The 24,908-nt window shown below is 37.9% G+C and overlaps 4 protein-coding genes and 1 pseudogene across 7 annotated transcripts; 3 read left to right on the forward strand and 2 right to left on the reverse strand.

The window, feature by feature from the left end:
- The first annotated feature begins 1,048 nt into the window (after positions 1-1,048).
- LOC111445367 (transcription factor PRE6-like) lies at positions 1,049-1,870 on the forward strand. Its single transcript, XM_023083705.1, has 2 exons — positions 1,049-1,265; positions 1,479-1,870. The coding sequence occupies exons 1-2, from the start codon at positions 1,146-1,148 to the stop codon at positions 1,632-1,634; spliced, it is 276 nt and encodes a 91-aa protein (XP_022939473.1). The 5' UTR covers positions 1,049-1,145; the 3' UTR covers positions 1,635-1,870.
- A 3,774-nt stretch (positions 1,871-5,644) lies between these two features.
- Positions 5,645-7,325, reverse strand: LOC111445308 (uncharacterized protein At3g28850-like). Its single transcript, XM_023083601.1, has 2 exons — positions 6,524-7,325; positions 5,645-6,414 (listed from the first exon to the last, which is right to left on the reverse strand). The coding sequence occupies exons 1-2, from the start codon at positions 7,071-7,073 to the stop codon at positions 5,786-5,788; spliced, it is 1,179 nt and encodes a 392-aa protein (XP_022939369.1). The 5' UTR covers positions 7,074-7,325; the 3' UTR covers positions 5,645-5,785.
- Positions 7,326-11,430: 4,105 nt separating this feature from the next.
- On the forward strand, positions 11,431-12,895 carry LOC111445023 (homeobox-leucine zipper protein ATHB-20-like). Its single transcript, XM_023083209.1, has 3 exons — positions 11,431-11,830; positions 11,914-12,296; positions 12,448-12,895. Exons 1-3 carry the CDS (start codon positions 11,707-11,709, stop codon positions 12,853-12,855), a joined length of 915 nt encoding a protein of 304 aa, XP_022938977.1. The 5' UTR covers positions 11,431-11,706; the 3' UTR covers positions 12,856-12,895.
- Positions 12,896-14,015: 1,120 nt separating this feature from the next.
- Positions 14,016-17,787, forward strand: LOC111445133 (annotated as a pseudogene).
- Positions 17,788-18,190: 403 nt separating this feature from the next.
- Positions 18,191-23,307, reverse strand: LOC111445021 (probable serine/threonine-protein kinase PIX7). 4 transcript variants are annotated; one of them, XM_023083204.1, is made up of 7 exons: positions 22,689-23,307; positions 22,114-22,448; positions 21,901-22,036; positions 19,904-20,043; positions 19,692-19,815; positions 19,083-19,616; positions 18,191-18,425 (listed from the first exon to the last, which is right to left on the reverse strand). In XM_023083204.1, exons 1-6 carry the CDS (start codon positions 22,912-22,914, stop codon positions 19,099-19,101), a joined length of 1,479 nt encoding a protein of 492 aa, XP_022938972.1. In that variant the 5' UTR covers positions 22,915-23,307; the 3' UTR covers positions 18,191-18,425; positions 19,083-19,098. The 4 variants fall into 4 exon arrangements, with proteins under 4 accessions (XP_022938972.1, XP_022938973.1, XP_022938971.1 ...); XM_023083205.1 differs by lacking the exon at positions 18,191-18,425 and adding an exon at positions 18,638-18,920; XM_023083203.1 differs by lacking the exon at positions 18,191-18,425 and having other exon boundaries at positions 18,720-19,616.
- Between the last annotated feature and the right edge of the window lie 1,601 nt (positions 23,308-24,908).

Consider the following 24,908-nt stretch of genomic DNA (forward strand, 5'->3'; position numbering starts at 1 on the left):
AAAAAAAAAAAAAAAAAAAAAAAAAAAAAAAACAGTACTAGAATCTAAGCCCTGCCACGTGGCATGTCGTTTGCTCTTGGGAACTTGCATGTGACTTTGCCCTTTCACACAATCTTCTGCAAATCTATCTCTCTGTCTCACTCATCAACAATTCTCTCTCTCTATGACGTCAATTAAAAAGAAAAAAAAAAGGTTATTTATGCATTTAATTAATTTAATTAAGCCTCATTAATTAGATTCTCTATTAAATTTAATTTAAGGACATGTCACGTATCAATACAAAAAGTATCCCTATGTTGTTATCTCATTATTTAATTTTCTTTTTCATAAAATATTCTACTTTATTTCCACGTATTTTCCTTCCTCAAATTACACCAAAATAGTTTAATTTAAAGTAGTTGCAAAGGTATTAAGACACTAACGACACCGTTTCAACCTCCTATGTTTAAAAAGTAATTAAAAAACGATGGCTCCTTTCATCCTTTTCATCCAAACATTAAGATACCATAAGCATTACCCTATTTTATCGGAGTGCTGCTTACCAATCCTCAAGTTGTTTTCTCGGTAGCATTATAAGGTTAGTACATTATTTCAACGTTGTCCTCTCGGAACTTGAGCTCTTTTAATTTATTAATTGCACATGTCTTTGTCCAATGACTTGATTTAAAAGAAACAGTCTCTTCCATCACATTGTTTCTATTCCTCTCAAATGATTGTTCGAAGATGTGAAAACTAGATCTTGTTCAGAAAGACAATGTGTAACGACCCAAATCTATCATTATGTGTCATCGTCAGCTTCACAATTTTAAAACGCGTCTACACCTGAACGGGGTAAAAGGGTAAGAAATTGTGTGTGTGTGTGTGTGTTGGTTTTGTAATTGGAATCACATGGAGTTGTGGAAGGAGAGATGTACAAGGAAGGCCCACTGTTAACACAAAAAGCAAACATATTTGAGGAAGCCCACTTGAGTTGAATCCCCAACTTGGGAACATAAAAACAACTACCCAAAGTGTTTTCCTTTGTGGTCCTTTCTCTTTATAACCCTCTTATCACTTCCCTTCCATTCCTTCAAACCCAACACCTTTTCTACTCCAACTGCCTCTCCATCTTCAACTCCACATAACCTTCAACCTCACTCACCAAAATGTCCACCAGAAGATCAAGGCACTCAGGCGCTTCAAGAATCAGCGATGACCAAATCATCGACCTCCTCTCCAAGCTCCGTCAACTCGTCCCCGAGATTCGCCACCGCCGCCCCGACAAGGTACATACTCAAAATTTCTTCTCAGGGAGGGGGCACATTTTTGTTTTCAAAACCAAAAGTCCACGCTTTAATGTCCTGGTCTAGTCAATTAAAGAATTTAACACCAACATTAGTAGCTAATTACCAAGTGTTTGTTTTTTTTGTTAAATTTAAGATTTGACTTTATTATATACATGAAATTAAGCTAATTATTAGGTTTATTAATTTCTTCAGGTATCAGCTTCAAAAGTCCTCCATGAAACCTGCAATTACATTAGAAACTTGCATAGGGAGGTGGATGACCTAAGTGAAAGACTCTCTCAGCTCTTATCTACAATAGATTCTGATAGCGCCGAGGCAGCCATCATCAGGAGCTTAATTATGCAATAGAACAAGAACAAGAACAAGAACAACCGTGTCGGGTTTGGTATTGATATATATATATATATATCTATATTATTCTTATTTATATCGGATTTGATGTTACTATGTTATTTATATGGGTCTTTTTATATTCCCTTTTCTAGGTTTTTGGTCGCTTAGATCAAAAAATGGGTGTATTTTCCATGAAAAGAGAGACGTCCCTTTATTATTATTATTATTATTATATATATAGGGATGTAACCCAAATGTATAACAGAAGTTAATTGTAAAAATACACCCAAAAAATGAATATCTAATTAGCTTATAAAAATGCAGCATTTGCAGGGACCATTGACTAATTTAGCAAGCTAAGTAAGCTTCTAATGGGGCACCCCAATTAACTCAAAAGTTCTTTAGCTTTAACATCACATCTGCTATTATAATTGATTAAAGGACAGAAAACAAAGAAAGGAATCCCAAAAAAAGGGGCTTTCACATCTTCAACATTTTTTAAAATTTAGAGATTAAACGGATCAAAATTTAAAAACTTATTATATTTGTAAATAATATTCAAAACGATTATAGATTAAGTAAAAGAATTTTGTAGATTTTTGTTTAAGTGTCAAATCCACTTTTGAAAAGCAGTATTATTAGTTAGGTAAATTAATCAACATCGTGATTAATTAAAAAAAAGTCTTGAATTTAATTTTCTAGATATGATTTAATATATATAAATACCTTTTTAGAGGTCAGAAAAGAAACACATAATAGCATTTGATTTGTTAATAATATTTAGACCCATTTTTAAGTGTAATCAACTATGACCCATTTCCACTTGCAATTAGATTAACAGACCGAGGCATGTGCTTGGTTGTTCATCAACATACTTTTTCTATATATATATATATTATAAAGTTCAAGTTACTAATTATTTACCTATTTAATTTCATACCGACAACTTTTCTATTAAAAAAATAGTATGTATTAGATATAACCCGAGCATAACACAAATGGATAAGATGTCCCTTAATGGTGGAGCACATGTTGTTTTAAACTTAACGACAGAGTTCCTTTCATTCAAATGTAGTCTTAGTTTATTCATGTATCAGTCCGACATAATTTTTTTAATATGAAAATCAATAGTCATGTCACGTGATGAATCGATGAAAATGTCTGAATTTGAACCATTTGATTGCAAATTATAGGGACATTAAATGCATGTCCCCATTTTGTTTCTTACTTTGTTTGTGGTCCATAACACAATTAAATGTATACTTCTTTTCACGAAGAAAGAACACATGAAAATTTTAAACCACTTTAGTAAATTAATCAAAGTGTTCGTAGTAAAAAAAGAAAGAAAAATTTGCATATAGATTGAACGGTGAAGTCATTTTCAAAACTTAATAGTAAGTTTGAAAAGAAAAAAAAAAAAAACACGAATGAGAGAGATGGACCCTCTCCTTCTCTACCTTTATTTCATTCTCTTATATCGCTTTCTACTTTTTGTTGAGGGAAAACAATAAATTATTGCATGAATTAATAAATCAATGTCGGTTCTAATTAATATCACCATATTCTCGAACTTTTTTTTAAATTTGTTTTAGGTGTATGGAGACATTATTGTGATAGATGAGACCTAAACATAGCTTGGTGGTTAAAGTTGTAATGATCTTGAAGATTTTAAGTTTCAACTTTGATAATCTTTACTTGTTTGATGGATGATTGTCTCATGAACTCAACACGAGAATGGGGACTTAGTAACATTGCCCCCACAGCCTAAACCCTATTGATCCTAAAGGAGAAACGAATAACAAGGAATAGCCTTGCGTCCCATTCATGTGTCAAACCCTAAAGATGAGGTTGTGACCCACCTTTGTGGGTCAACCACAATGATTGTTTGGTAGACCCATTTGGATTAGCTACAATAAATGTGTGAGTCGACCTGACCCGACCCATATGGGTTGATTATGGGTCGAGCCAACCGAAGTCGGTTAGCCATCAATCTGGCTGATCCATATAGGTCAATCAAAGTAATAGTTGAACTTTAGAGGTCTAATCTTGTACCTGTCTAGAACGTCTCAAAATTTCTGATGAGATTCTTGGTCGGTAAATAAAGGGAGGAGATGATTTGAAATGGGTATGCGTGAAATGTCATTGATAAACGAGCTTGTGGTTTGTTGTGTGTATAAATGCTAAGGTTGTGGTTAGTTGTGTGTATAAATGCTTTGTGCTGACTCATGATGGGAGAGAAAAATGGGGGGTGTGTAAGATCAGACGCCTTAAATCTTAAACCCTAAACATTTTCTTAGTAGACGCGTTTGAAAATCGTGAGACTGACGGTAATACGTAACGGACTAATGCAAACAATATGAACTAGTGGTGGACTTGGGTTATTACTAGATGCATCCAAACTATCAATGAGTGCAATGAACAAGATAAAAAAAGTTTAATCCAAAACCACACTTGTTCAATCGGGGTACCTCACCGCTCATTCGTGGTTTGTCCAAAAGTTGAGTGTAGTACCATCACCAACCAAACTGATACCAAAAACAAAAGAACGTCGGCCCCCTCTCCTCTTCTTCTCTCCGAGCTTCAAACAGGTACGCCATGAGAAAAGTTTCCAATAGCTTCTTAACTTTTGTTTATCTCTTCTTTTGATTGTTTTGGCTAATGGGTTTGTTTTAGGTTTCCATTTCAATATCTGGGTTATGGATTAACTTTGAGAATGTCTTTAAATTTTTCATCTTTTTGTGAAATTGACTTGCTTCTTCCCTGTAATTTACCCGATACCCTTTCGATCAAATCTTCTAGGAATCTCTCATTCTTTTCGTTCTTTCGATTTTCTTCGTTTCTCTCCAAAGTTCATATTCTTATTAGGCACAAATCAAAAGCTTTGAAACTATCTGCATCATCATAGATTTTCACGAAATTATGAATTCTTACCTTGAAGCTTCATTAATCCAGAAGAATTTGTATTATCTTAAGTGTCCTATAATCCTACGTTCAATTTATATAATATGGAAGTAGTTGAAGAAAAATTGAATATAATTCAAATCAAATATGTCAAAAACTTTGTGGAACTCCATAAGCTCTTATATTTGCCCTTGCATTAGATTCAACAATATAGTATATGGTCTATTACCAAAGTCTATTTCTATGCCAACTCAACAAATCATTTACTATTATTTTAGTTTATGATGATATGACATTATAAAACTACTACTCTCTACTCTAATTCTACAACAAATAAAGAATTTCTTCATAAGAACTCTCTTTTAAAATTATTCTTCAATAATAATAATTTCAACCTTTGTTTTATACTATGAGAAATGTGTTAAAGGATTTAACATAATTTCTCTGTGACACTTGAATAAATGAATGATATATGAATGAACCGAGACTACATTTGAATGAGAGTGTCAGTGAAGATGCTAGGTTCAAAGGAAGGTGGATTGTGAGATCTCACATCGATTGGAGAGGGAAACGAAACATTCATAATAAGGGATGGAAACCTCTCCCTAGCATACACGTTTTAAAAGTCTTGAATGAAATCGGAAAGAGAAAGCCCAAAACTAACTATATTTGTGAGTTGTGGACTTGGGCTATTATATAAATTTTGTGATCTCACGTCGATTGTAGAAGGGAACTAAACATTCCTTATAAGGGTTTAAAAACTTCTCGTTAGCATACGCATTTTAAAACTTAAAAACTTCTCGTTAGCATACGCATTTTAAAACTCTGTTGACGGTAATAAGTAACGGCCAAGTTGCTATCGAACAAGAATTGGTCTTCGGGTCCAAACAATAAATCAAATCCAAAAGAAACCAAATTGGAGGAATTTTCAGCTTCTCCTGTCAGCATCCTCAACCTCTCCAATATGTGAGTTGACCGTTGACCGTTGACCGTTGACGGTTGACCGTTGACCTCACTAACTCCTGTATAAAAACAGTTTATCGAATAATTTTTGTGATCGGTACAATAGAAAAAAGAAAAAGAAAGAAAAGTCCATTAGAGTTATAAGCAGAATTAAAACAGCATTTTGAGCATAAATAACGGTGTTTTTTCTTCGTATTAGCTGAAAATTTTCACATCCAATCTCAACTCTCCCCAAAACAACAAACCAAATCCTGTTCTTCACTGTACAACAACCAAAAAGAACAAAATTTGTTTGAATTACACTAACAACAACAAATGGGACAACGAATTAACCCATTTTCATTACAATCAGGACATCGCTGGAATCCGCCCTCTTCTTCTTCCTCCTCTTCACCTTCTTCATAGTAAATTTTGCAGCTTCCAGAACACCTCTCACATGGCACAAACCTCACTTCCCCACAACCCTCACAACACCCACCACCGCCTCCACTGACGCCACTCTCTCCGCCTACCCCACCGCCGCCCTCCTCCATTTTCTCGCACCCTTCCAGTACCTTCTCCAGCTCCCCATCTTCGTGCAGCCTCCTAATTTCCTCTGCCCCACCAATGTACGTTTCTCCCACGAATACTCTCGGCAGTCTGCCGCCGTTGAACCCTTCCCCGAGTAGCTCCTTTAGCTCCTGTTTGAACCCTGAATCCATCGACACGTCCCGTTCGTCCACTCGAGCTCCCATGGATCTCAAGATCATCCTCACGTCACAACAGTCCTCGTATGTCTTTCGAATCCCTCTCAGGCTCGTGAAGTACACCACAACTTTGTGTTTACCCGATGATTCGTCCTCCGGTGGCCGGAGATGAAATGGGTCCTCCTCCTCCTGCGGAAGCTCCTCTAAGGATTTCCTAAACGAAGATATCATATCAGGGTCCAAATCTGAAACCCAACAATGAAACAGAGGAATCCAGATTGTGAAGCGAACGTTATCGATAAAAGATTTATACTTTGAATTGAGATGAATTTCAAACGGAAAAAGAATTATTACCCGTTTCTTGAAGCCAGAATGGTTTATAGGAAGTGAAGGTATCGTTAGTTTCCTTCAAATTTGAATTCCCCTGTTCTAAGGAAACACATATCGGATTTGAACTGACATCGAAGGAGAAGCTTCGAGGCCGACATGTCGGACGGAAGGGACTATTGTCATCGAGGCCTTCCATGACTTCCCAAACATTAATGGTCTCCGGCTCGCCGGGCGGCGTCATGATCGGAGTTTTGGGGGCAATTTTGGGAATTTTGTCATTGATCATATTGGACCAAGTTTTGGCCTCAATTAGCCCCATCGAAGCCCCATTCTTGATTGCGTTGTTTTGGGGGTAGAGAGGCTCATCGACATCAACGGCGGTGTAGATTTTGTTGTCGAAGTGAATGTTTTCGAGCTTGAGAGAACCGAGAGTGGAAGAGGAAAAGGCAACGACGTGGTGGCTGTCGGGTTGCCGCGGCGGTAGAGATTGGTGGGCATGAAGAGAGTTGCTTCTTTGAGTCATTGAGTTCCGGCAGTGGGGGCATCGCTTCTGCTTAGAGGTAGCACAACCCATTAGAGGAAAGAGGAGACACCAAAACAGAGGAATTTGGGAGAGAAATGGGAATGATAAGGGAGAAGAGGACAAAATGGGGAGAAAAGGAAGTGATTTTTTTGGAGGGTTATGAGAAATGTCAAGGAATGGGCTGAAATTACAGGCTTGAATTGAGGAATGTAAACATCAGTGGGAAAAGGAGGTTCAAAGTCAAAGAACGGAGGGCTTTTATTTAAATTTAGGGGCCACTTTGTTATTTCAAATTGCCCTTAATCCTCAACCACCTCCGACCTTAGTCACCGAGAGCGACGCTTTATGGGTCGGAATCGGCGTTCAACGTCACGGGCCGGCCGACCTTTTTTTTCTTTTTTTCTTTTCTTTTTCCGCAATTGACTATGAACTCAGTCAAATGAAGAACAAATTTCTACAAATCAATTTTTTTTCTTTTTATGTAGATTTTTAGGTTTACGGTTCGACCCTCTCAGACCATTTGTAAGAGCCCAACGACGCACTGTCTGACGATTGACCCAATCACACTAGTCGAAATAGATGAGCCAGTCGTCAGATGGTTTGAGACACTGATTGCACTAGTCGGAATACGGTTAGACCTTCTACTCTGGTCACACTAGTTGAAGTATGGTTGGACCTTCTACTCTGGGCACTAGTCGCACTAATTGAAATAGGACTAGACCCTCTCTTACCATTTGTAAGAACCCAAAGATGCACGGTTCAACAACTAGCTCTAATCACACTAGACGAAGTAGGGTTGGACCCTCTTCTATCATTTGTAAGAGCCCAATCCCAACACTAGCATATATTGTCCGCACATATCGTTGTCAACCTCACAATTTTAAAACGCTTCTACTATGGAGAGAGTCTAACTCTACACCGACCAGTGCCTTGCATTGTCCCGTGACTACCTTTGATACCAATTGAAAGAGGTCAAGCCCACCGCTAGTAGATATTGTCTGCAATGGGTTTTTCCTCCCGAGTTTCCCTCAAAATTTTAAAATGTGTCTATTAGTGATAGGTTTCCACGCTTTTATAACGAATGTTTTGTTCTTCTTCCAATTATCTCGTCAAAATGATTTTAAAAAATAAATAAATCATCTCGAGCATAGTTCAATAGTCACGATGACCATGGGCCTGGATGCCCAAATAGTAGCTTAAGCTCACTGACATAGGCTTGGCCCAAGAAAGGCCCAGATTTTTTAAAAATAATTTATTGCGTGGTCCAAAGGAGACAAGGGAAATATATTATTTTAATTTTCTTAATAGCAATATGGACAAAGGGCTTCATGCATGTATTTGAATATATCAATCATCAAAGCTTTTAAGAAACTAATCATAAAGTTTTTGAATCATCGTATAAAGTATACAAAAAAGGGAGCATAAAGTCAAAGCTTATATATATGAATCAATTCATATGCCTTTTGCTATTACCACTCTTAGCCAACCCTACGTTTTTCTTTGCACCAAATAATGTCTTGTCACAATAATTCATGATGGAGACAACGAAAATCATAACATCCGAGAATTATACCATAGTTATCCAAATCCAGTATGTATAGCTTATTAAGCGAAGGATAAGATTAGAGAATACTATGAAATAGAGAATTTTATATCAACTGAATATCGAATAGAATGTCAATATGTCACGATCGATTTTCGTGACATAAATGAATTGAATTGGGTAGAAGAAAGCAAAGAGGGGGAGGGAGGTCCCGTAATAAAAAACTATTCCAACTGTTAGAGAATAGAAGAAGCACGTTGTAGTGAAGAGAAGGGCAAAAGCACATGGGAAGAAGAAGAAATCCACAGCTTTCACTCCATAGGGACATGCAATTGCATCCCCTAAAACATGCTGAAACCCACATGTGAGCAGCTTCACTACAAGCCATTTTCTTAGGACCCATCCCTCTCCATTTCCCACAAACACTCCACTTTAAACTGTCTCCCAACTCCACCAAAACACGACCCAAATCTAGTATGACATCCCACATTTATGGGAGATACAAACCTCTCCTTAACACAGACGTGTTCTAAAATTATGAGACTGACAACAATAATATTTAATTATTTTCATTCTAATATTCCTACTCAATCCCTAAAGATCAGCTAGAGATTCCATCATTAAGCAATAACACTGACTTTATAGCTTAGCTCCCAAATAAAATATGTAAACATGGGATTAGTTGAGACATGCAAAGCATATAGAAATGATAATATTAATAAATTAGATGTAATAAAGGAGTTTGGAGATCCCGAGGATAGAGAGTTAAAGGGGGTAGCCCAGCCCTAGTTTCCTCGTCGCACACTAAGGGCATTGCGTAATGGGATGGCCCCTCATGACTGAAACCAAGAACTCTTTGCCTTTTAGCTTTTGATGACGACGATGATGATTTTGTTCTTAGTTTTTAATGTTTGGGCGGGCGGTTTTCACCTTGTTTTTCGAGGTGTGTGCAAGTTGGATAGATATGTCTACCATTTGTCAGATCGGAAGGGCTGTTTTTTTTTTTTTTTTTTTAAAAAAAAAGTTTATTATTTTATGTGTTTCTTCCTGGACCCTTTGCTGCCCACCAACTATTTTTTTAATCCTTCCCATGTTGATATTCTTTCCATTCTTTTGTTTAAACATAAAGGCAAATAGACATAGCTCATTATTTCAATCTTTTTATTAGCGTATTTGATTTTATAGCCTATGAGTTTGGATGGCTGAGTCAAGGTTTTGATTAATTCTAATGTCTTCGATCGTTACTAATTAAACTTAGCTCGATACGTTATGAATTGAAATTAACTCTTTTTAATCATGTCATGATATTTGGATCATCCTTATTAATCTTATTCGAGTGTAATTTGTTTGCGTCTTGTATTGACGGATTAAGAGAACAATAATTATGAGCATATAAGTAAGGGACACTATTTATATTGATAAGAGACATTTTTTAAAAACAAAAACTAAGGTTGTTACGACACACGGCTTTCCCTTTTGGGCTTCCCCTCAAGGCTTTAAAACACGTTTGGTAGGAGAAGGTTTCCACACCCTTATAAATGATTTGTTATTCTCTCCAACTAATGTGAGACATCACAAAGGTTTTGAGAGATTATACTTTTAAAGTAGACATGTAACAATCTAAACTCATCTCTAGTAGATATTGTCTCATTTGACCTGTTATATATTGATGTCAGTATCACAATTTTAAAATATATCTACTATGGAGAGGGTCTAACCCTATGCTGGATGGTGCGAGATTAACTCTAATACTATTTGTAACAGCATAAACTCACCGATAGCAGATATTGTATGCTTTAGCTCGGTATGTATTGCCATCAGCCATATGCATTTTAAAATCATGAGGCAGACAACGATACGTAATGGGCAAAAGCGGACAATATCTACTAGCGGTGGCTTGAAATGTTACAAAGGGTATCAGAGTTAGATACTGGGCGGTGTGACAACGAAGATGCTAACCCTTAAAGCGGAAGGGTTGTGAGATATCATATCGATTGAAGAGTAGAACGGACATTTCTTATAAGGGTGTTAAAATCTTTCTCCAGTGGAGACGTTTTAAAATCGTGAGGCTAACAATAATACGTAACGGGCTAAAGCGAACAATATCTACTAGCGGTGACTTGAACTGTTACAAAGGGTATCAGATCTAGATAACGGACGATGTGATAACAAATATGCTGACCCTTAAAGTTGAAGAGTTGTGATATCTCACATCGATTGAAGAGTGGAATGAAACATTTATTATAAGGGTGTGAAAATCTTTCTCCAGTTGAGACATTTTAAAATCGTGAAGCCAACAACAATACCTAATGGGGTAAAGCGGACAATATCTACTAGCGGTGACTTGAACTGTTATAAAGGGTATTAGAGCTAGATACTGAGTGGTGTGACGACGATGACGTAGACCCTTAAAGCGGAAGGGTTGTGAGATTCCATATCGATTGAAGAGTGGTACAAAACATTTCTTAAAAGGGTGTGAAAATCTTTCTCCAGTGGAGACATTTTAAAATCGTGAAGCCAACAACAATACCTAATGGGGTAAAGCGGACAATATCTACTAGCGGTGACTTGAACTGTTATAAAGGGTATTAGAGCTAGATACTGAGTGGTGTGACGACGATGACGTAGACCCTTAAAGCGGAAGGGTTGTGAGATTCCATATCGATTAAAGAGTAGTACAAAACATTTCTTATAAGGGTGTGAAAATATTTCCCAATAGAGACGTTTAAAAATGGTGGAGATGATTGGTGGATGAAAAGATGAATAAAAATGTGATGTTTGAAGGTATAACGTGGTATACATGTGAGAGGGAAATTAGAGAGAGAAAGAGAGATCCATATCATGGGATGGGTCAGCTCATCCCTTCCATGACAAAAATATACAGCAAATTCACACACCTTCTCTCTTCTTTCTCGACCTAAAATTCGCTGTCTTTCAGACTCCTCTGCCTCTTCTCTCTCTCTCTCTGCAAAACATCTATCTTCTCACCATGAGAGTGAGAGCCACACCACCACTCCCTCACCCCTTTCCCTTTTCTTCTTCTTTCATCTCATCCTCCTTCTATTTCTTCTCATCTCTCTCTCCTTGATCTCAATCCAAATCCAAGCCCAATATTGAGATCTAGCATGCATTTCCATCCCCATGGCTTCCCCTCACCATTCCCATAGCTTCCTCTTCCAATCCCGTCCCGCCGATCACCACGAATACCTTCCCTCAGCTTCCTTCAACGCCATCCCCTCCTGCCCTCCTCACCTCTACTTCCACGGTTTCTCTCCTCCTCTTCCTTCTCCCTCCACTCGCATACAAATTACACGACCGGGTTTTGATTGTTTTTGTTCGGTTTTGCAGATGGGGTCGTCCCGGTGATGATGAAGAGATCGATGTCGTTTTCAGGCATCGAAAATGGATGCGAGGAAATGAACGGCGACGAGGGGCTATCGGACGATGGATTGGCGTTGGGAGAGAAGAAGAAGCGCCTTAATTTAGAGCAAGTGAAGGCTTTGGAGAAGAGCTTTGAGCTGGGGAATAAGCTTGAGCCTGAGAGAAAGATTCAACTGGCCAAAGCCTTGGGGTTGCAGCCAAGACAGGTTGCTATTTGGTTCCAGAACAGAAGAGCCAGATGGAAGACCAAGCAGCTGGAAAGAGATTATGAGGTCTTGAAGAAACACTTTGAATCTCTTAAGGCTGACAATGATGTCCTCCAAGCTCAAAACACCAAACTCCATGCAGAGGTAAAAAATAATAATAATAATAATAAAGATAATTTCATAGTTTTTAAATATTGTTCTTATTAAAATAAAATAAAATAAAATAATTAAATTAAAATGAATAATTTCAAGTGTGACGTTGGTTAATTAAGGGAATGATTTTGTTTTTCGGCAGTTATTAGCGTTAAAAACCAAGGACTCCGGTGAGGTGGCGGGCGGCGGGGCCACCATGAACCTAAAGAAAGAAAACGAACGGTGTTGGAGCAGCGACAACAGTTGTGACATCAACCTGGACATCTCAAAGACACAAGCAGCAATAAACGGCGGGGAAGGTGGAAGAGCATGTTGTGAACCAGGGATCAAAGACCTATTCCCATCGGCGGCGTTCGGATCGGGTGCCATAACGCAGCTGATTCAACGCGGGTCATCCAGGTCAACGGTTGACCATCCTCAAGTAATTCAAGAAGAAAGCTTCTCTCAAATGTTCAATGGTATTGAAGAACAACAACAAAGTGCAGCAGCAGCAGCAGCAGCAGCTGGGTTTTGGCCATGGGGTTCGGATCAAAATTCCCATTTTAATTAATCCTTCATTACACACTTTTCTTTTCTCATATAAAACAGTTCAAATTTTTAATGAATTAGCTGAGTTGTATTATTATTATTGTTATTATTAGGAATGTGGGATTAATTAATGATTGGGATTATAATTAAATTAATTTTGTTTTATTGTTCCATATATTTTGGTGGGCTGGATCTGATGAAAAAATTAAAAAAAAAATTTTTAAAAAAAAATAGTGAAAGAGAGAACATGTGTATGTGTGTGTGTGGGTATTTCACTGCCTTTCCAGCTCTCTGCATGTGGGATGAGCTTTGAAGGCTTTTCTTTTTATTTTTTAAGATTCTCTTATCTACTCCAATTCCCTCGTACAATTATTAAACTTTAGTGGCGATATTTTAACGTAAACTATTCCTAAAGGTCATAGTTAATGTGAGATTCCACGTTGGTTGGAGAACCGAACAAAACATTATTTATAACGATATGGAAACCTCTTTCTAGCAGATGCAATCATGAGGCGGACGGTGATGTATAACGGGTCAAAGCTGATAATATCTATTGGTAGTGGGTTTGGACTATCACAAACGATATCAAAGTCGGTCACCAAACGGTGCAAGGCACTGGTCGAAATAAGGCTAGACCTCACACGTTTTAAAATCGTGAGACTAACTATCGACAATACGTAATGAGCCAAAACGAACAATATTTACCAACAGTGAACTTGGGTTGTTACAACTAACTAGTTAGGTGATAAACCATCACGTTTATAAGTGGGTCATATCTTGATTAGACGAGCAAAATATTAGACTAAGAAAGTGAGTCGTGAGTTTGTTTGTAGCTAGGGTTACAACAATATCAAGGAAAGTATATGGAATGTAATTATAATTGAAGCACCATTATTGTATATTTTTAATTGTGTTAATCCATTGCATTACTAATTTGGGAGCACGTGATTAGGGATATTAGTAAACTTAAGAATTGGGCCCAATGGGCCGCTGTGGTTATAAAACGGACCAAGATATTGGGCCTCTCAAACAATTCCTCAGCCCTAAATCCCTCTACCCTTATACGACGTCGTTGGCGGTAACACTATCGATCTGGAGCTTTATCATCGTCCATGTAACGACTTCGCGGTATTTCGCTTCTGGTTCTGGACCTTTGGGTTCGACCGTTGCAAAACTCCGAAGATGGGGTTTCTGAGAAGAACGTCTCAGAATGTAAAACCTAAATGCTTCCACTTATGGCGAACTTCCTCTTTTCTTAGAGGCTGTATTGGAAATTCTAGGCTTTGTCCTCATCGTTTCGCTTTGAGCAAAGCATTTTGCTCTCCTTCTCGGCAGGCAAAACGTCGAAGAAGTTGGTATCGATTTAACGCAGTTCCCTCCCGATCGGATTAGAAACTTTTCTATAATCGCTCATGTGGATCACGGCAAGTTTACACTGGCTGATCGACTTTTGGAGCTCACTGGTACTATTAAGCGAGGCCATGGTCGGCCTCTATACCTCGATAAGTTGCAGGTTCGTTGGCCATGCTTAGCGACTTTTATTGTACTATGATTACTTGCTTACACTTTCGTATTGTCGCCAACTTTTGTTGAAGAAATTGTGTTTGTGTAGGTCTATTGTCAAATTAACAAGGAAAACTATGTTTGCCAAAGTCGTTATTTCCTAATTTTCTTCATGATTTCGCTGAATCTGTTGAGAAATTAGGTATGCCTTGCTTGAAGGTTTTCCTGTTGATCTTGTTCTATTATCGAAGTCGTTGTTTAACTCAGCATGGGATCTTTTTTTCTTTTCTTAGGTGGAAAATTTACATTCTTTAGTTATTCTGTCATCTTATGCTATAAATCTGATTTCCTTAATGGTGTTTCATTCTTTTTTTTTTTTTTTTTTTTTTTTTTTGAAAATTTTGGATGGGAAACCATATACTTTTAAATATTTGAAAATTCAATATATTTATATAAAAATTGTATTTTTAGCATTTTTTAAATTAAAAAAACGTTCTATAATTTTTCCGTCTTTCCATATATAATTGATCGGAGTTGCTATTAAAACACGGGGAATAAAAACTTTCCCNTGGTGGAGAGGGAGAGGGGAATTACTGTTAAAGCTCAGACTGCAACCATGTTTCACAAGTATAATCTTGTTGGTGACAAACTAGCGAACGTCTGGCCATGTTGATTTCAGCTATGAAGTGTCGAGATCCTTAGCAGCTTGTCAGGGTCCTCTTTTGATTGTGGATGCGGCCGAAGGTGTTCAAGCCCAAACAGTGGCTAATTTTTATCTTGCTTTTGAATCTAATTTAGCAATTTTACCGGTTATTAACAAAATTGACCAGCCAACTGCTGATCCTGATCGTGTTAAAGCTCAACTGAAATCAATGTTCTGCACATGCTATGTCGACATCTGCCAAAACAGGGCAAGGTCTTGAGCATGTCCTTCCTGCCATTATAGAGCACATACCTCCACCTCCTGGAAAGAGCTCTTTACCTTTGCGAATGCTTTTATTAGATTTGTACCATGATGAATACAAGGGAGTGATATGCCATGTTGCTGTTGTTGATGGTGTGCGGCGCAAGGGGGATAAGATTTCTTCCGTAGCCACTGGTCATGCTTATGAAGTCTTGGATGTTGGGATCATGCATCCCGAACTTACCAGTACAGGGATCCTTCTTACCAGTCAAGTGGGTATGTTATGAGTGGAATGCGTTCTACCAAAGAGGCATGAATTGGGGATACACTTCATCAGAGTAAAAGTGTTGTTGAACCCCTTCCCTGTAAATCCTTCATTTTCTTTTGCTACTTTGGTGTCTGCAATGGTTTGTCTGTTTCGTTTGCTACCTCTTAGTGACATTTGTCCTTGTAGGTTTTAAGCCTGTAAAGCACAGGGTTTTCTCTGGTCTATAACCAGCTGACGGGTCAGATTTTGATGCACTCAACCATGCAATAGAGAGACTTACATGTAATGATGCCAGCGTCTCTGTAACAGCATTAGGGCTTGATTTTAGGTACGGCTTCCACTGGCTGAATTGTTTCCTCTTGCTACGAAAATGGATTTATATTAGCTTAATTTTTCATGTATGTGAACCCATAATAATTGAGTCCTCTACGCAGGTGTGGTTCCTTTCCGTCTCCATTGACAAGTTTTTTTTTCCTCTTAAAGCTTAGAAGTTAGAACCCTCGGGTGCCTCTTGTTTGTTAGTGCCAATCTGTTAATATTCATGAATTCATGTATTTTACCAAGAACATAATATCTTCTTTTTTTTTTTTTTTTTTTTTTTTTTTTTTTTTTTTTTTTTTTTTNTGGCTTTTAAGGGCCAATCATGTAAATATTAATTCTTTCAAGTTTTATCCTGCAGTCAAAGGCATTTATGAATTATCGCGTACCTTTAAGGGAATTGTTGTTGACTTTTACAATGAATTAAAGAGTATAACGTCGGGATATGCATCATTCGATTACGAGGATTCAGAGTAAGTCTATTGCCTTCTCTATTTCCATTTATAAACCTTAGCTATCGAATCTCCTTTAGTCTTTTTCTGCATGTTCATGTTCTTAATGAAAGATGGTTAATTTTTTTCATATTGTTTTCTTATTCAACATTGAATCATGGTCAATGTCTCTAGCTAATATGCATTCTCAGTTCTGTGGAAAACCTGATGTATATGTAGATTGTGAACAATTATGATTATTAGTATTATAGGCCCTTCTTAGATGCTGTGCTGATATGATGAGTTTTTCAAGGATAGGTAATATGATTACATCATGATGTATTGATGATGGGTGCGATTACCAGGTATCAACAAGCAGATTTGGTGAAACTAGATAGCCTATTGAATGGGCAGCCAGTTTTCATAATTTGAAGGCGCAAAGGGTCGGACGCGAATTGGTGGAAAAACTGAAGAAGTTCATTGACAGGTATGTGTTTAATTTATTTTCCTTCTCCTCCTTTTTTTTTTTTTTTTTTTTTTTTTTTTTTTTTTTTTTTTTTTTTTTTTTTTTTGTATGACATGAGCTNTTTTTATGCTGAACAGGCAAATGTTTGAGATTACAATACAAGCTGCGATTGGATCTAAGATTATTGCAAGAGAAACGTAATGTTCTTATTTTATTTACTTATTTTCTCTAGAAGGTTTTTACTCAGATTTTTATTACATATTCAATATTTGAGTGGCCCAAAACCTTGTAGCCGAACTCTTTCGCCCTGAGACGGAATTATAGTTACTCATTGATTGCCTTCAATTTTCATTGTTAGACTGAATTATTTATGTTGATTTTAGGATCTCGGCCACGAGGAAAAATGTTCTTGCAAAGTGTTATGGTGGAGATGTTACTCGGAAGAGGAAGCTGTTGGAGAAACAAAAGGAAGGGAAAAAATGTATGAAACATGTTGGATCTGTTGATATTCCTCAGGAAGCAATTCATGAAATTCTGAAGGTTTCATAGGTTGAAAAAATCAGAGTAAATTTATGAACCATACTTATTACAGGTACGGTTCTTTTTTATCCATATGAATCACATTTGGATTTCATTTCCACTTTGTTGTTAATGATAATCATGACATAAGTTTACAATTTTCAAATGGAAGTTTATTAAATAATATTTCAGTAAGTGAGGAGTATACTACATGTAGTTTTAGGGACCTCCAATTCTGCTGTCACAGTTTTGCCTAATCATATTGGTTTGCAACTCCGAATGATCTGTCCTGGCAACTCATACTCAATCATCTCGTCATATCCCAAGATGCCAAGGTCAGGAGATTGTTAGTAGAATAGATTAGTCTAAGTTAGAGACATCTTTTTGGGTGGTGCAGTTAATCATTATTTATTTGGCATTTCCCTTGTATGTATTGCATGCGTAGCTGATTGATACAATATCAGATAAATTGAGATATCTTGATTTTAATGTGAGCCGTGTGACATTTACTGATTAGTTGCCATTATTAAACCTTTGATTTTGTGTATGTATTTGTGTGTTAGCTTTTGCTCGTGAGTTGTTATAGGCTTTGCTTCTGTAGAGGGTCGTGAAAGCTTGAAGGGTGTTTCTTTTTCTTCAACCTTTTTTAATACTTGTTTGGGAAGGGTCTGATCAGTCGCCAGTCAATGTAGGAGCCTTATTTAATTCTCTCCCTATTCCTACTACCAAAGTAATTACTCAATATCATTAATATAGCTTTCTTTCATCATTCCTCCCATGTGAATAATCATTTAGTATGATTAACATAATTTTAACTCAAGCTTCGATATCATGAGTTTATATAAGAGAGATTCAAAAATATTTCGTAGATTTGTATCTAATGATGACTAAAATGATAACTACTTCGAAACATCATTTATTACAGCAAGAGTTTTCTCAATTGGCCAGATACCCAGAAGATATATTCCACCGGTCTTGATCGATGATAGATAAATGTGGGATCTTCAACATGCTCCCTCAAGATCGTGTAAGCCTCTTTCTTCTTTTTGATGTACGATAATCAACGAAAGTTAACATTTAAGAAATTTTTTTGCAAGATATCTGTTGATTTCCAATACTTTGTTAAAATAGGCAGATATTAAGAGAGTGACCCCATTCGATATTTCGAATAAATGTGGTTCCCCTACGTCAAAGAGATGAATGATTGTGATTAGAAAATATGACTAGAAAGCAGAGAACTTTTAAATCTCTATGAACTCATGTTTCTTTAGGTCAACAACCTACCAATTCTCTGTAATAATGAACCGTGTCTTGTGAAAACCAAAACAAAAGAAGGAACTCAAAATTGTTACTTATAAACCCAGATATCACACCCTATGCACAAAAACACCATTCTAAACTTCAAACAAATGATTCATTTGCATGAATATAGTAATGAAGCATACTGCAACGTATAAAATCGACATCGAACTTCACCTTCGAGTCGACATCACAAACACACAATTGATTGATGATAGCTACAGCAAACGAAAAGGATTTACAGATTAGCTTCATAACAAACAATAATCTTCTTCAAATCTACCATCATTCTCATTTTCTTTATCTACTTCTTTCACCACTTCATATCTCAATCAATGGCATAAAAACACAGTCCAAATCACCTTCCTTTCACTTCATCCTAAAAACGAAAAGGAAAGAATAAATGGACAAAAGGAAAAAGTCTTTTCAAGGCTCTAATATGGACTTAAAGCAACTGTATAGACAAGAGGCTGAACCATTCTATGTGCTAATTAACTTTGAATATGCTTTAACAAAGAAGTGTTAGATTCAAGGTACTAACTTGCTCGAGTTGGTTATTAAGGTTGTTTCCTGTCAGGTTTTGGTGAGTGATGAGGATAATTATACGGAGAAGCCTGAGGACCATTTGGACTTGATAAGCTTCTAATGTGTTGCCCATTCCTTGCCACAAACATCGACTGCGTGCGGACGACACCTTTAGCATTTGGGTTGGCCCTGGCACGGTCAGCTTGCATGGTTTGGAAGTAATAGGAAGAACTCGCCATGTCCTTGAGGTTTGGCAAAGGTTTTAAAGTTTCAACAACTTCACTCATCACAGGTCTGGCTTTAGGATCTCTACTAAGGCAGTGAGCAGCAAGCTCTGCAGCTTTTTGTGCACCTTTGATCGAAAAGTGACATTCGAGGCGGGGATCTATCAGCCGGTAGAACTTCCTCTTGTCTCCAAGCAGGGGTCTAGACCATTCAACAAGGTTGTGCTCCCCATTCGGTCTATTCTTATCCATCGATCTTCGACCCGTTAGCATTTCAAGCAAGACAACTCCAAAGCTATAGACATCGCTTTTTGACGTCAAATGGCCTATGGAATTCAAGAATATTAGAATTTATATGCCAACAAGAGTAATCTCCAATACTTGGTTGAAGTCAAACCTACCAGTCATCACATATTCTGGAGCTGCATAACCATATGTTCCCATAACCCGAGTTGAAACATGAGTTTTATCACCCTCAGGACCATCTTTTGCAAGTCCAAAATCTGAGAGTTTAGCGTTGTAATCCTGAAACAACATTTTCAACCTTTTATATGAAAGGCATGGGATTGAGGATAACAAGATAAGAAAAAAACACATAATTTGGTACACATACCGCATCTAATAGAATATTAGACGTTTTAAAGTCACGATATATCACTGGTCTTTCAGCTTCTTCATGAAGAAAAGCAAGGCCTTTAGCAGCACCAAGCGCAATTTTCATTCTCATGGACCAAGGAAGTGGCAAGGGCCCTTCTGTGCAAAATATGGTAATTACCATCGAATATTAAACAAGTGAAATAAACTATGAAATATACAAATATTAACATTCCTGCAATCACTTCATGCATTGAGAACAATGTGGTTTAACACAAAAAAAATGTGTGGTGTATGCACGCATATATATCTATGTATATATAACCCTTAATTTCAATAAGCTCGAACAGAGCAAAACTCAAGAATATGGCTACCAGACATGAAATGAGACTCCAAATTGTATGCCCAATATTGCGTTGTCTCATTAACCAGGTAGTAATTGTAGTGAGTTTTAACCCTCTATCATTCTTAATGGAGGAATAGTTTTTGGAATAAATGTGAGATCCCACATTGATTGGGGAGGAGAACGAAACATTCTTTATAAGGTTGAGGAAGCCTCTCCCTAGAAGACGTGTTTTAAGAACCTTGAGGGGAAGCCTGAAAGGAAAAGCTCAAAGAGAAAAATATTTGCTAGCGGTGGGTTTAGGCCATTACAATTGGTATTAAAGCCAGACACCGGACGATGAGTCAACGAGGAGGTTGAGTCCCAAAGAGGGGTGGATACGAGGTGGTGTACCAGCAAGAACTCTGAGCCCCAAAGGGGGGAGGATTGTGAGATCCCACATCAATTGGGGAGGAGAACAGAACATTCTTTATAAGGGTGTGGAAACCTCTCCTTAGAAGATGTGCCAACGAGGAGGCCGAGCTCCGAAGGGGGCGGACACAAGGCGGTGTGCTAGTAAGAACGCTAGCCCCGAAGGGGGGTCCCACATTGATTGGAGAAGGAAACAAGTGTCAGCAAGGACGTTGGGAGGAGAACAGAACATTCTTTATAAGGGTGTGGAAACCTCTCCTTAGAAGATGTGCCAACGAGGAGGCCGAGCTCCGAAGGGGGCGGACACAAGGCGGTGTGCTAGTAAGAACGCTAGCCCCGAAACGAGGAGGCCGAGCTCCGAAGGGGGCGGACACAAGGCGGTGTGCTAGTAAGAACGCTAGCCCCGAAGGGGGGTCCCACATTGATTGGAGAAGGAAACAAGTGTCAGCAAGGACGTTGGGACGCTAGCCCCGAAGGGGGGTCCCACATTGATTGGAGAAGGAAACAAGTGTCAGCAAGGACGTTGGGCCTTGAAGGGAGGGTTGATGGTGAGATCCCACATCGATTGGGGAGGAGAACGAAGCATTCATTATAAGAGTGTGGAAATCTCTCCCTAAAAGACGCATTTTCAAAACTTTGAAAGGAATCTCGAAAGGAAAAATCTAAAGAGGACAATATCTGCTAGTGGTGGGCTTGGACCGTTACAATAAATAAGCCATTTTCCCCGGTTAACAAAAGTACAGTAGGGGAAATTACAGACTAAGAAGCTTACAGAAAACCAGTAAATTGGTAGCAATTGAAAAACAGTCATAATGAGAAACAATGGAGAAAGAGTACAACAAAAAGACCTCAGAAGCCGAGCTTTATGAACTGACAGTTGAAAATTTTTCAAAACTATATTGTAAACCATCTCTTCAAATAGTGATGTTCTAAGCCTTGCCTAGCAGTAACCTTCCTTATTTGTTTGGCATGCTTCTTTCCTATGTTCAAATATAAAACTATTTTAAACACCAACTGATTGCGCTAACTTATCATTGATTTGACATCCTAGAGAACCAAACATGGCAACAAAGTTCATATTTCAGTATCACAGCCAATCCCAATTCATCTAAGATGGCAAAACTATGATCCCAGAGTTGAAACATAATGACTTCATTTTGCTTGCATCCATGTCCAGATTTAGTATCAACAAAAGAAAAGCAGTGACCAATGTCTGTAGAGACTAGAGAGAAGTAAAATGGTTAAAAAGTTAAGCCACATACTTCTGAAGAGGTGGTTCTCCAAACTCCCACGAGGCATGAACTCATAAACTAATAACCTTTGATCATCTTCAATGCAGCAACCAATCAATCTCACAAGATTAGAATGGTTGAGGTCACCAAGGAAGTTAACTTCAGCCTGAAGCAGAAAAAAGTGTAAATTCTAACAAAGAAAAGAGAAGGATATCCCAAGAGAGAGGTGAAGAGTGCTCATACCATCCACTCCTTGTGACCTTGTAGACCATCATGGTTAAGAGTCTTGACTGCAACAGTAAGCCCTGTTCCAGGTTTAGCAGGAGCAGTCCCATTCTCCTCAATCCATCCTTTGAAAACACAGCCAAAACCTCCCTCGCCCAGAAGGCTCTCAGGTCGAAAATTTCTTGTGGCTAACTTAAGCTCGTTGAAAGTGAACTTACGAAGCCTAGAAGCAACCTTCAGCTCAGCACTAAACTTGGGCGTGGAGGAACTACTTTCAGCATTATCAGTTGTTGCTGATAACCCCAATGTAGTAACCAGGCTATCTCTTTTCTCGTCAACTCTAGATTTACTATCTGCTAATTGCAAACCATTAGAAGAAAACACTTCATTATGAAGAAAAATGTTACAAACCCATGAAAATCCAAAACAGGAAAATATTCCCAAAACTCTCAACCTAATCCACCAGATGAACATAGCTATTAGCTTCCTATGCTCCAAATTTATGATAGTACAAACTAAGACAAGCTGAAAAGATGAGGATAGTTTTCAATTATGCTAAATCAAACCAACAAAAATCGAAAGAAGAAGTGTACCGCAATGGGTGCTGGTGGCGCTGATGAAGCTATCGACCTTTGATCCACTCAGAGAAGTATCAACCTTTGATCTAGAAGGAATGCAACTCCCTATGAACTTCAACTTAACCCAACATCCGGTCTCCTCCTCCGGCTCATTCTCCTTCTTCTTCTTCTTCTCGGTAGCTATTCTTGACTTGCCCTCAATCCATGTCTCGACTTTGGAGTCATTTGGTGCCAAACCCATATCCCCAAATCTCTTAAAAACAGATTTCAATGCCTCACAACCCAGATATCTTACCTTTCATGGAAACCCCACATGAAAAAAAAACAGCTCATTAAACCGATTAATCACACGGACCGATACCCAAATCATAAAAATAGCAAAAACAGGGGAAAACAGGACCGAGATCACATAACAAATTGCTGAAGAACAGAAGGGGAAAAGGAAAATAACCCAAGCTCACTAAAGGAACTTAGTCAAAAGAGCCAAAGATGGGGAAAGATAGAGAAATGGGTATGAAAAGGAGGCCGCTTCTGAAAGAGGGAAAGCGTCCCAATAACGGGCAGGTCGGGCAGGTCGTGACAATGAGTGGCAGTTGGTCGGGCAAGAGAGAGAGATAGAGAGGAGAGAGAGAGAAAGAGCCATTGTTACCGTAAGTATTGGATATTCCTCATCAAATCAAGTACTTATTTAAAGAGACAAATGATTTGGGAAGTATTGGAGTCTCAAATTTGCCACTCAGAAACTGCCACCTATTTCATAGTGATATACCAGGAAGCACTACAGTTTTTTTTGCTGCATTATCTGATGCCGTCCACCATGCTCTATACGCAATCATTACGTAGCTTTGTAGCTCATTATACAGATAATGTATTTTATTTTTCCTTTAAAACCATATCATATCATATCATATAATAATAAAACACATCAATCATCTCCTCCTTTTACTATTTTATTTAATTCGTCATAAATGATGCTCTGTTCATATGGGTTCTTCTTTTCGCCATTTTTGTTCTATCTCTTCAAATTTCTGCAAGAACTTTCAGCGTGGTCGAGTATGTTATTCACATCTAATGCCTGCAGTGATTTTAGCTCAGTTCATCTTTTACTTGGTGGGTCCCAGTGTCACGACAAAAAAAAAACAAGCCTCTGAGATTGATTTTCATGTCTCAATTAGTTCCCATCATCCTAGGAGTTTCTGTGATAGTTCAAGTCCACTGCTAGTAAGAATCGTCGGTTTTATCTCATTACATATTGTTTTCAGCCTCACGATTTTAAAACACGTCCACTAAAAAAAGGTTTACACACCTAGAACGTTTCATTCAATCCTCTAACTGACGTGGGATCTCATAATATGTAATTTTCTTCCTGTCATCCACGAAGAAAACCAATTGTTAGACTCAAATGAAGCTATGGTTTTCTGGTTTTCACATGCTTTTGGCAAAATCATTCGCCTGTTGGATTCTGCTACTCTTTTTAGAGTTCAATATTGGTAAGCTGTCGTTATCGTTAAAGGAAAAGAAAGGATGATAATGCAACTTTAAAAAAGATAAGAGACTAGGAATGTTATTTAATGAAGAAAAGCTAACAATGTTCCTAAAGAGATCACCTTGAGACAATTTCATCAGGTTCTTTAGCATATCAAACAGCAAAAACCAAATGGAGCAAATCCGGATTAATGTTGACACGCTGAACACGGGGTTCACGGTCTGTCATGGTTATGGTTGTCTAAGGTGTGTTGCCTGTAACCGTGTGTCGGATGACCGTTCCAACGCTGTTTGCAGCCCAACTAAAAAGCATCAAAACAAGGTGCTTTTTTCCCAATCTGTAGGCCCCAACAACAATTAGCGTGGGACACTAGTAAAACCAAAAACCAAGTCCACTGCTAATACATATTGTTCGTTTGGGCCCGTTACGTATTGTCGTCAGCCTCACGGTTTTTTAACGCATCTATTATGGAGAGGTTTCCACACTTTTATAAGAAATATTTTGTTCTCCTCTCTAACCGACGTGGAATCTCGTAAAACTAACTTTAGCCCACCATAACAAAAACTAGTAGAGTCGAGCAATTTAGATGGAAAGGAAAAGAACCTGAGTAGAACCAAGAGTCCTCGGATGATGATGTTCTGTCACGGCTTCTTGGAAGTATACAATAGATGTAATCCATATAGCTGCTACCAACCAGTAAAATTTATACCTCATCTGCTGTATAAATCAGTTTCAGTAGCACCATCCAT

Source organism: Cucurbita moschata, unplaced genomic scaffold, assembly GCF_002738365.1.
Source record: "Cucurbita moschata cultivar Rifu unplaced genomic scaffold, Cmos_1.0 Cmo_Scf00007, whole genome shotgun sequence".
NCBI lineage: Eukaryota > Viridiplantae > Streptophyta > Magnoliopsida > Cucurbitales > Cucurbitaceae > Cucurbita > Cucurbita moschata.

Coding starts and splice junctions, on each gene's coding strand:
- LOC111445367 (XM_023083705.1), top strand. CDS start 1,146: ATGTCCACCAGAAGATCAAGGCACTCAGGCGCTTCAAGAATCAGCGAT. Junction 1,266..1,478: donor GCCACCGCCGCCCCGACAAG/GTACATACTCAA, acceptor TAATTTCTTCAG/GTATCAGCTTCAAAAGTCCT.
- LOC111445308 (XM_023083601.1), bottom strand. CDS start 7,073: ATGGGTTGTGCTACCTCTAAGCAGAAGCGATGCCCCCACTGCCGGAAC. Junction 6,415..6,523: donor ATTCTGGCTTCAAGAAACGG/GTAATAATTCTT, acceptor GTTGGGTTTCAG/ATTTGGACCCTGATATGATA.
- LOC111445023 (XM_023083209.1), top strand. CDS start 11,707: ATGGCTTCCCCTCACCATTCCCATAGCTTCCTCTTCCAATCCCGTCCC. Junction 11,831..11,913: donor TCCTCACCTCTACTTCCACG/GTTTCTCTCCTC, acceptor TCGGTTTTGCAG/ATGGGGTCGTCCCGGTGATG. Junction 12,297..12,447: donor ACACCAAACTCCATGCAGAG/GTAAAAAATAAT, acceptor GTTTTTCGGCAG/TTATTAGCGTTAAAAACCAA.
- LOC111445021 (XM_023083204.1), bottom strand. CDS start 22,914: ATGGGTTTGGCACCAAATGACTCCAAAGTCGAGACATGGATTGAGGGC. Junction 22,449..22,688: donor CGCCACCAGCACCCATTGCG/GTACACTTCTTC, acceptor TGCAATTAGCAG/ATAGTAAATCTAGAGTTGAC. Junction 19,816..19,903: donor CTAATATTCTATTAGATGCG/GTATGTGTACCA, acceptor ATGTTGTTTCAG/GATTACAACGCTAAACTCTC.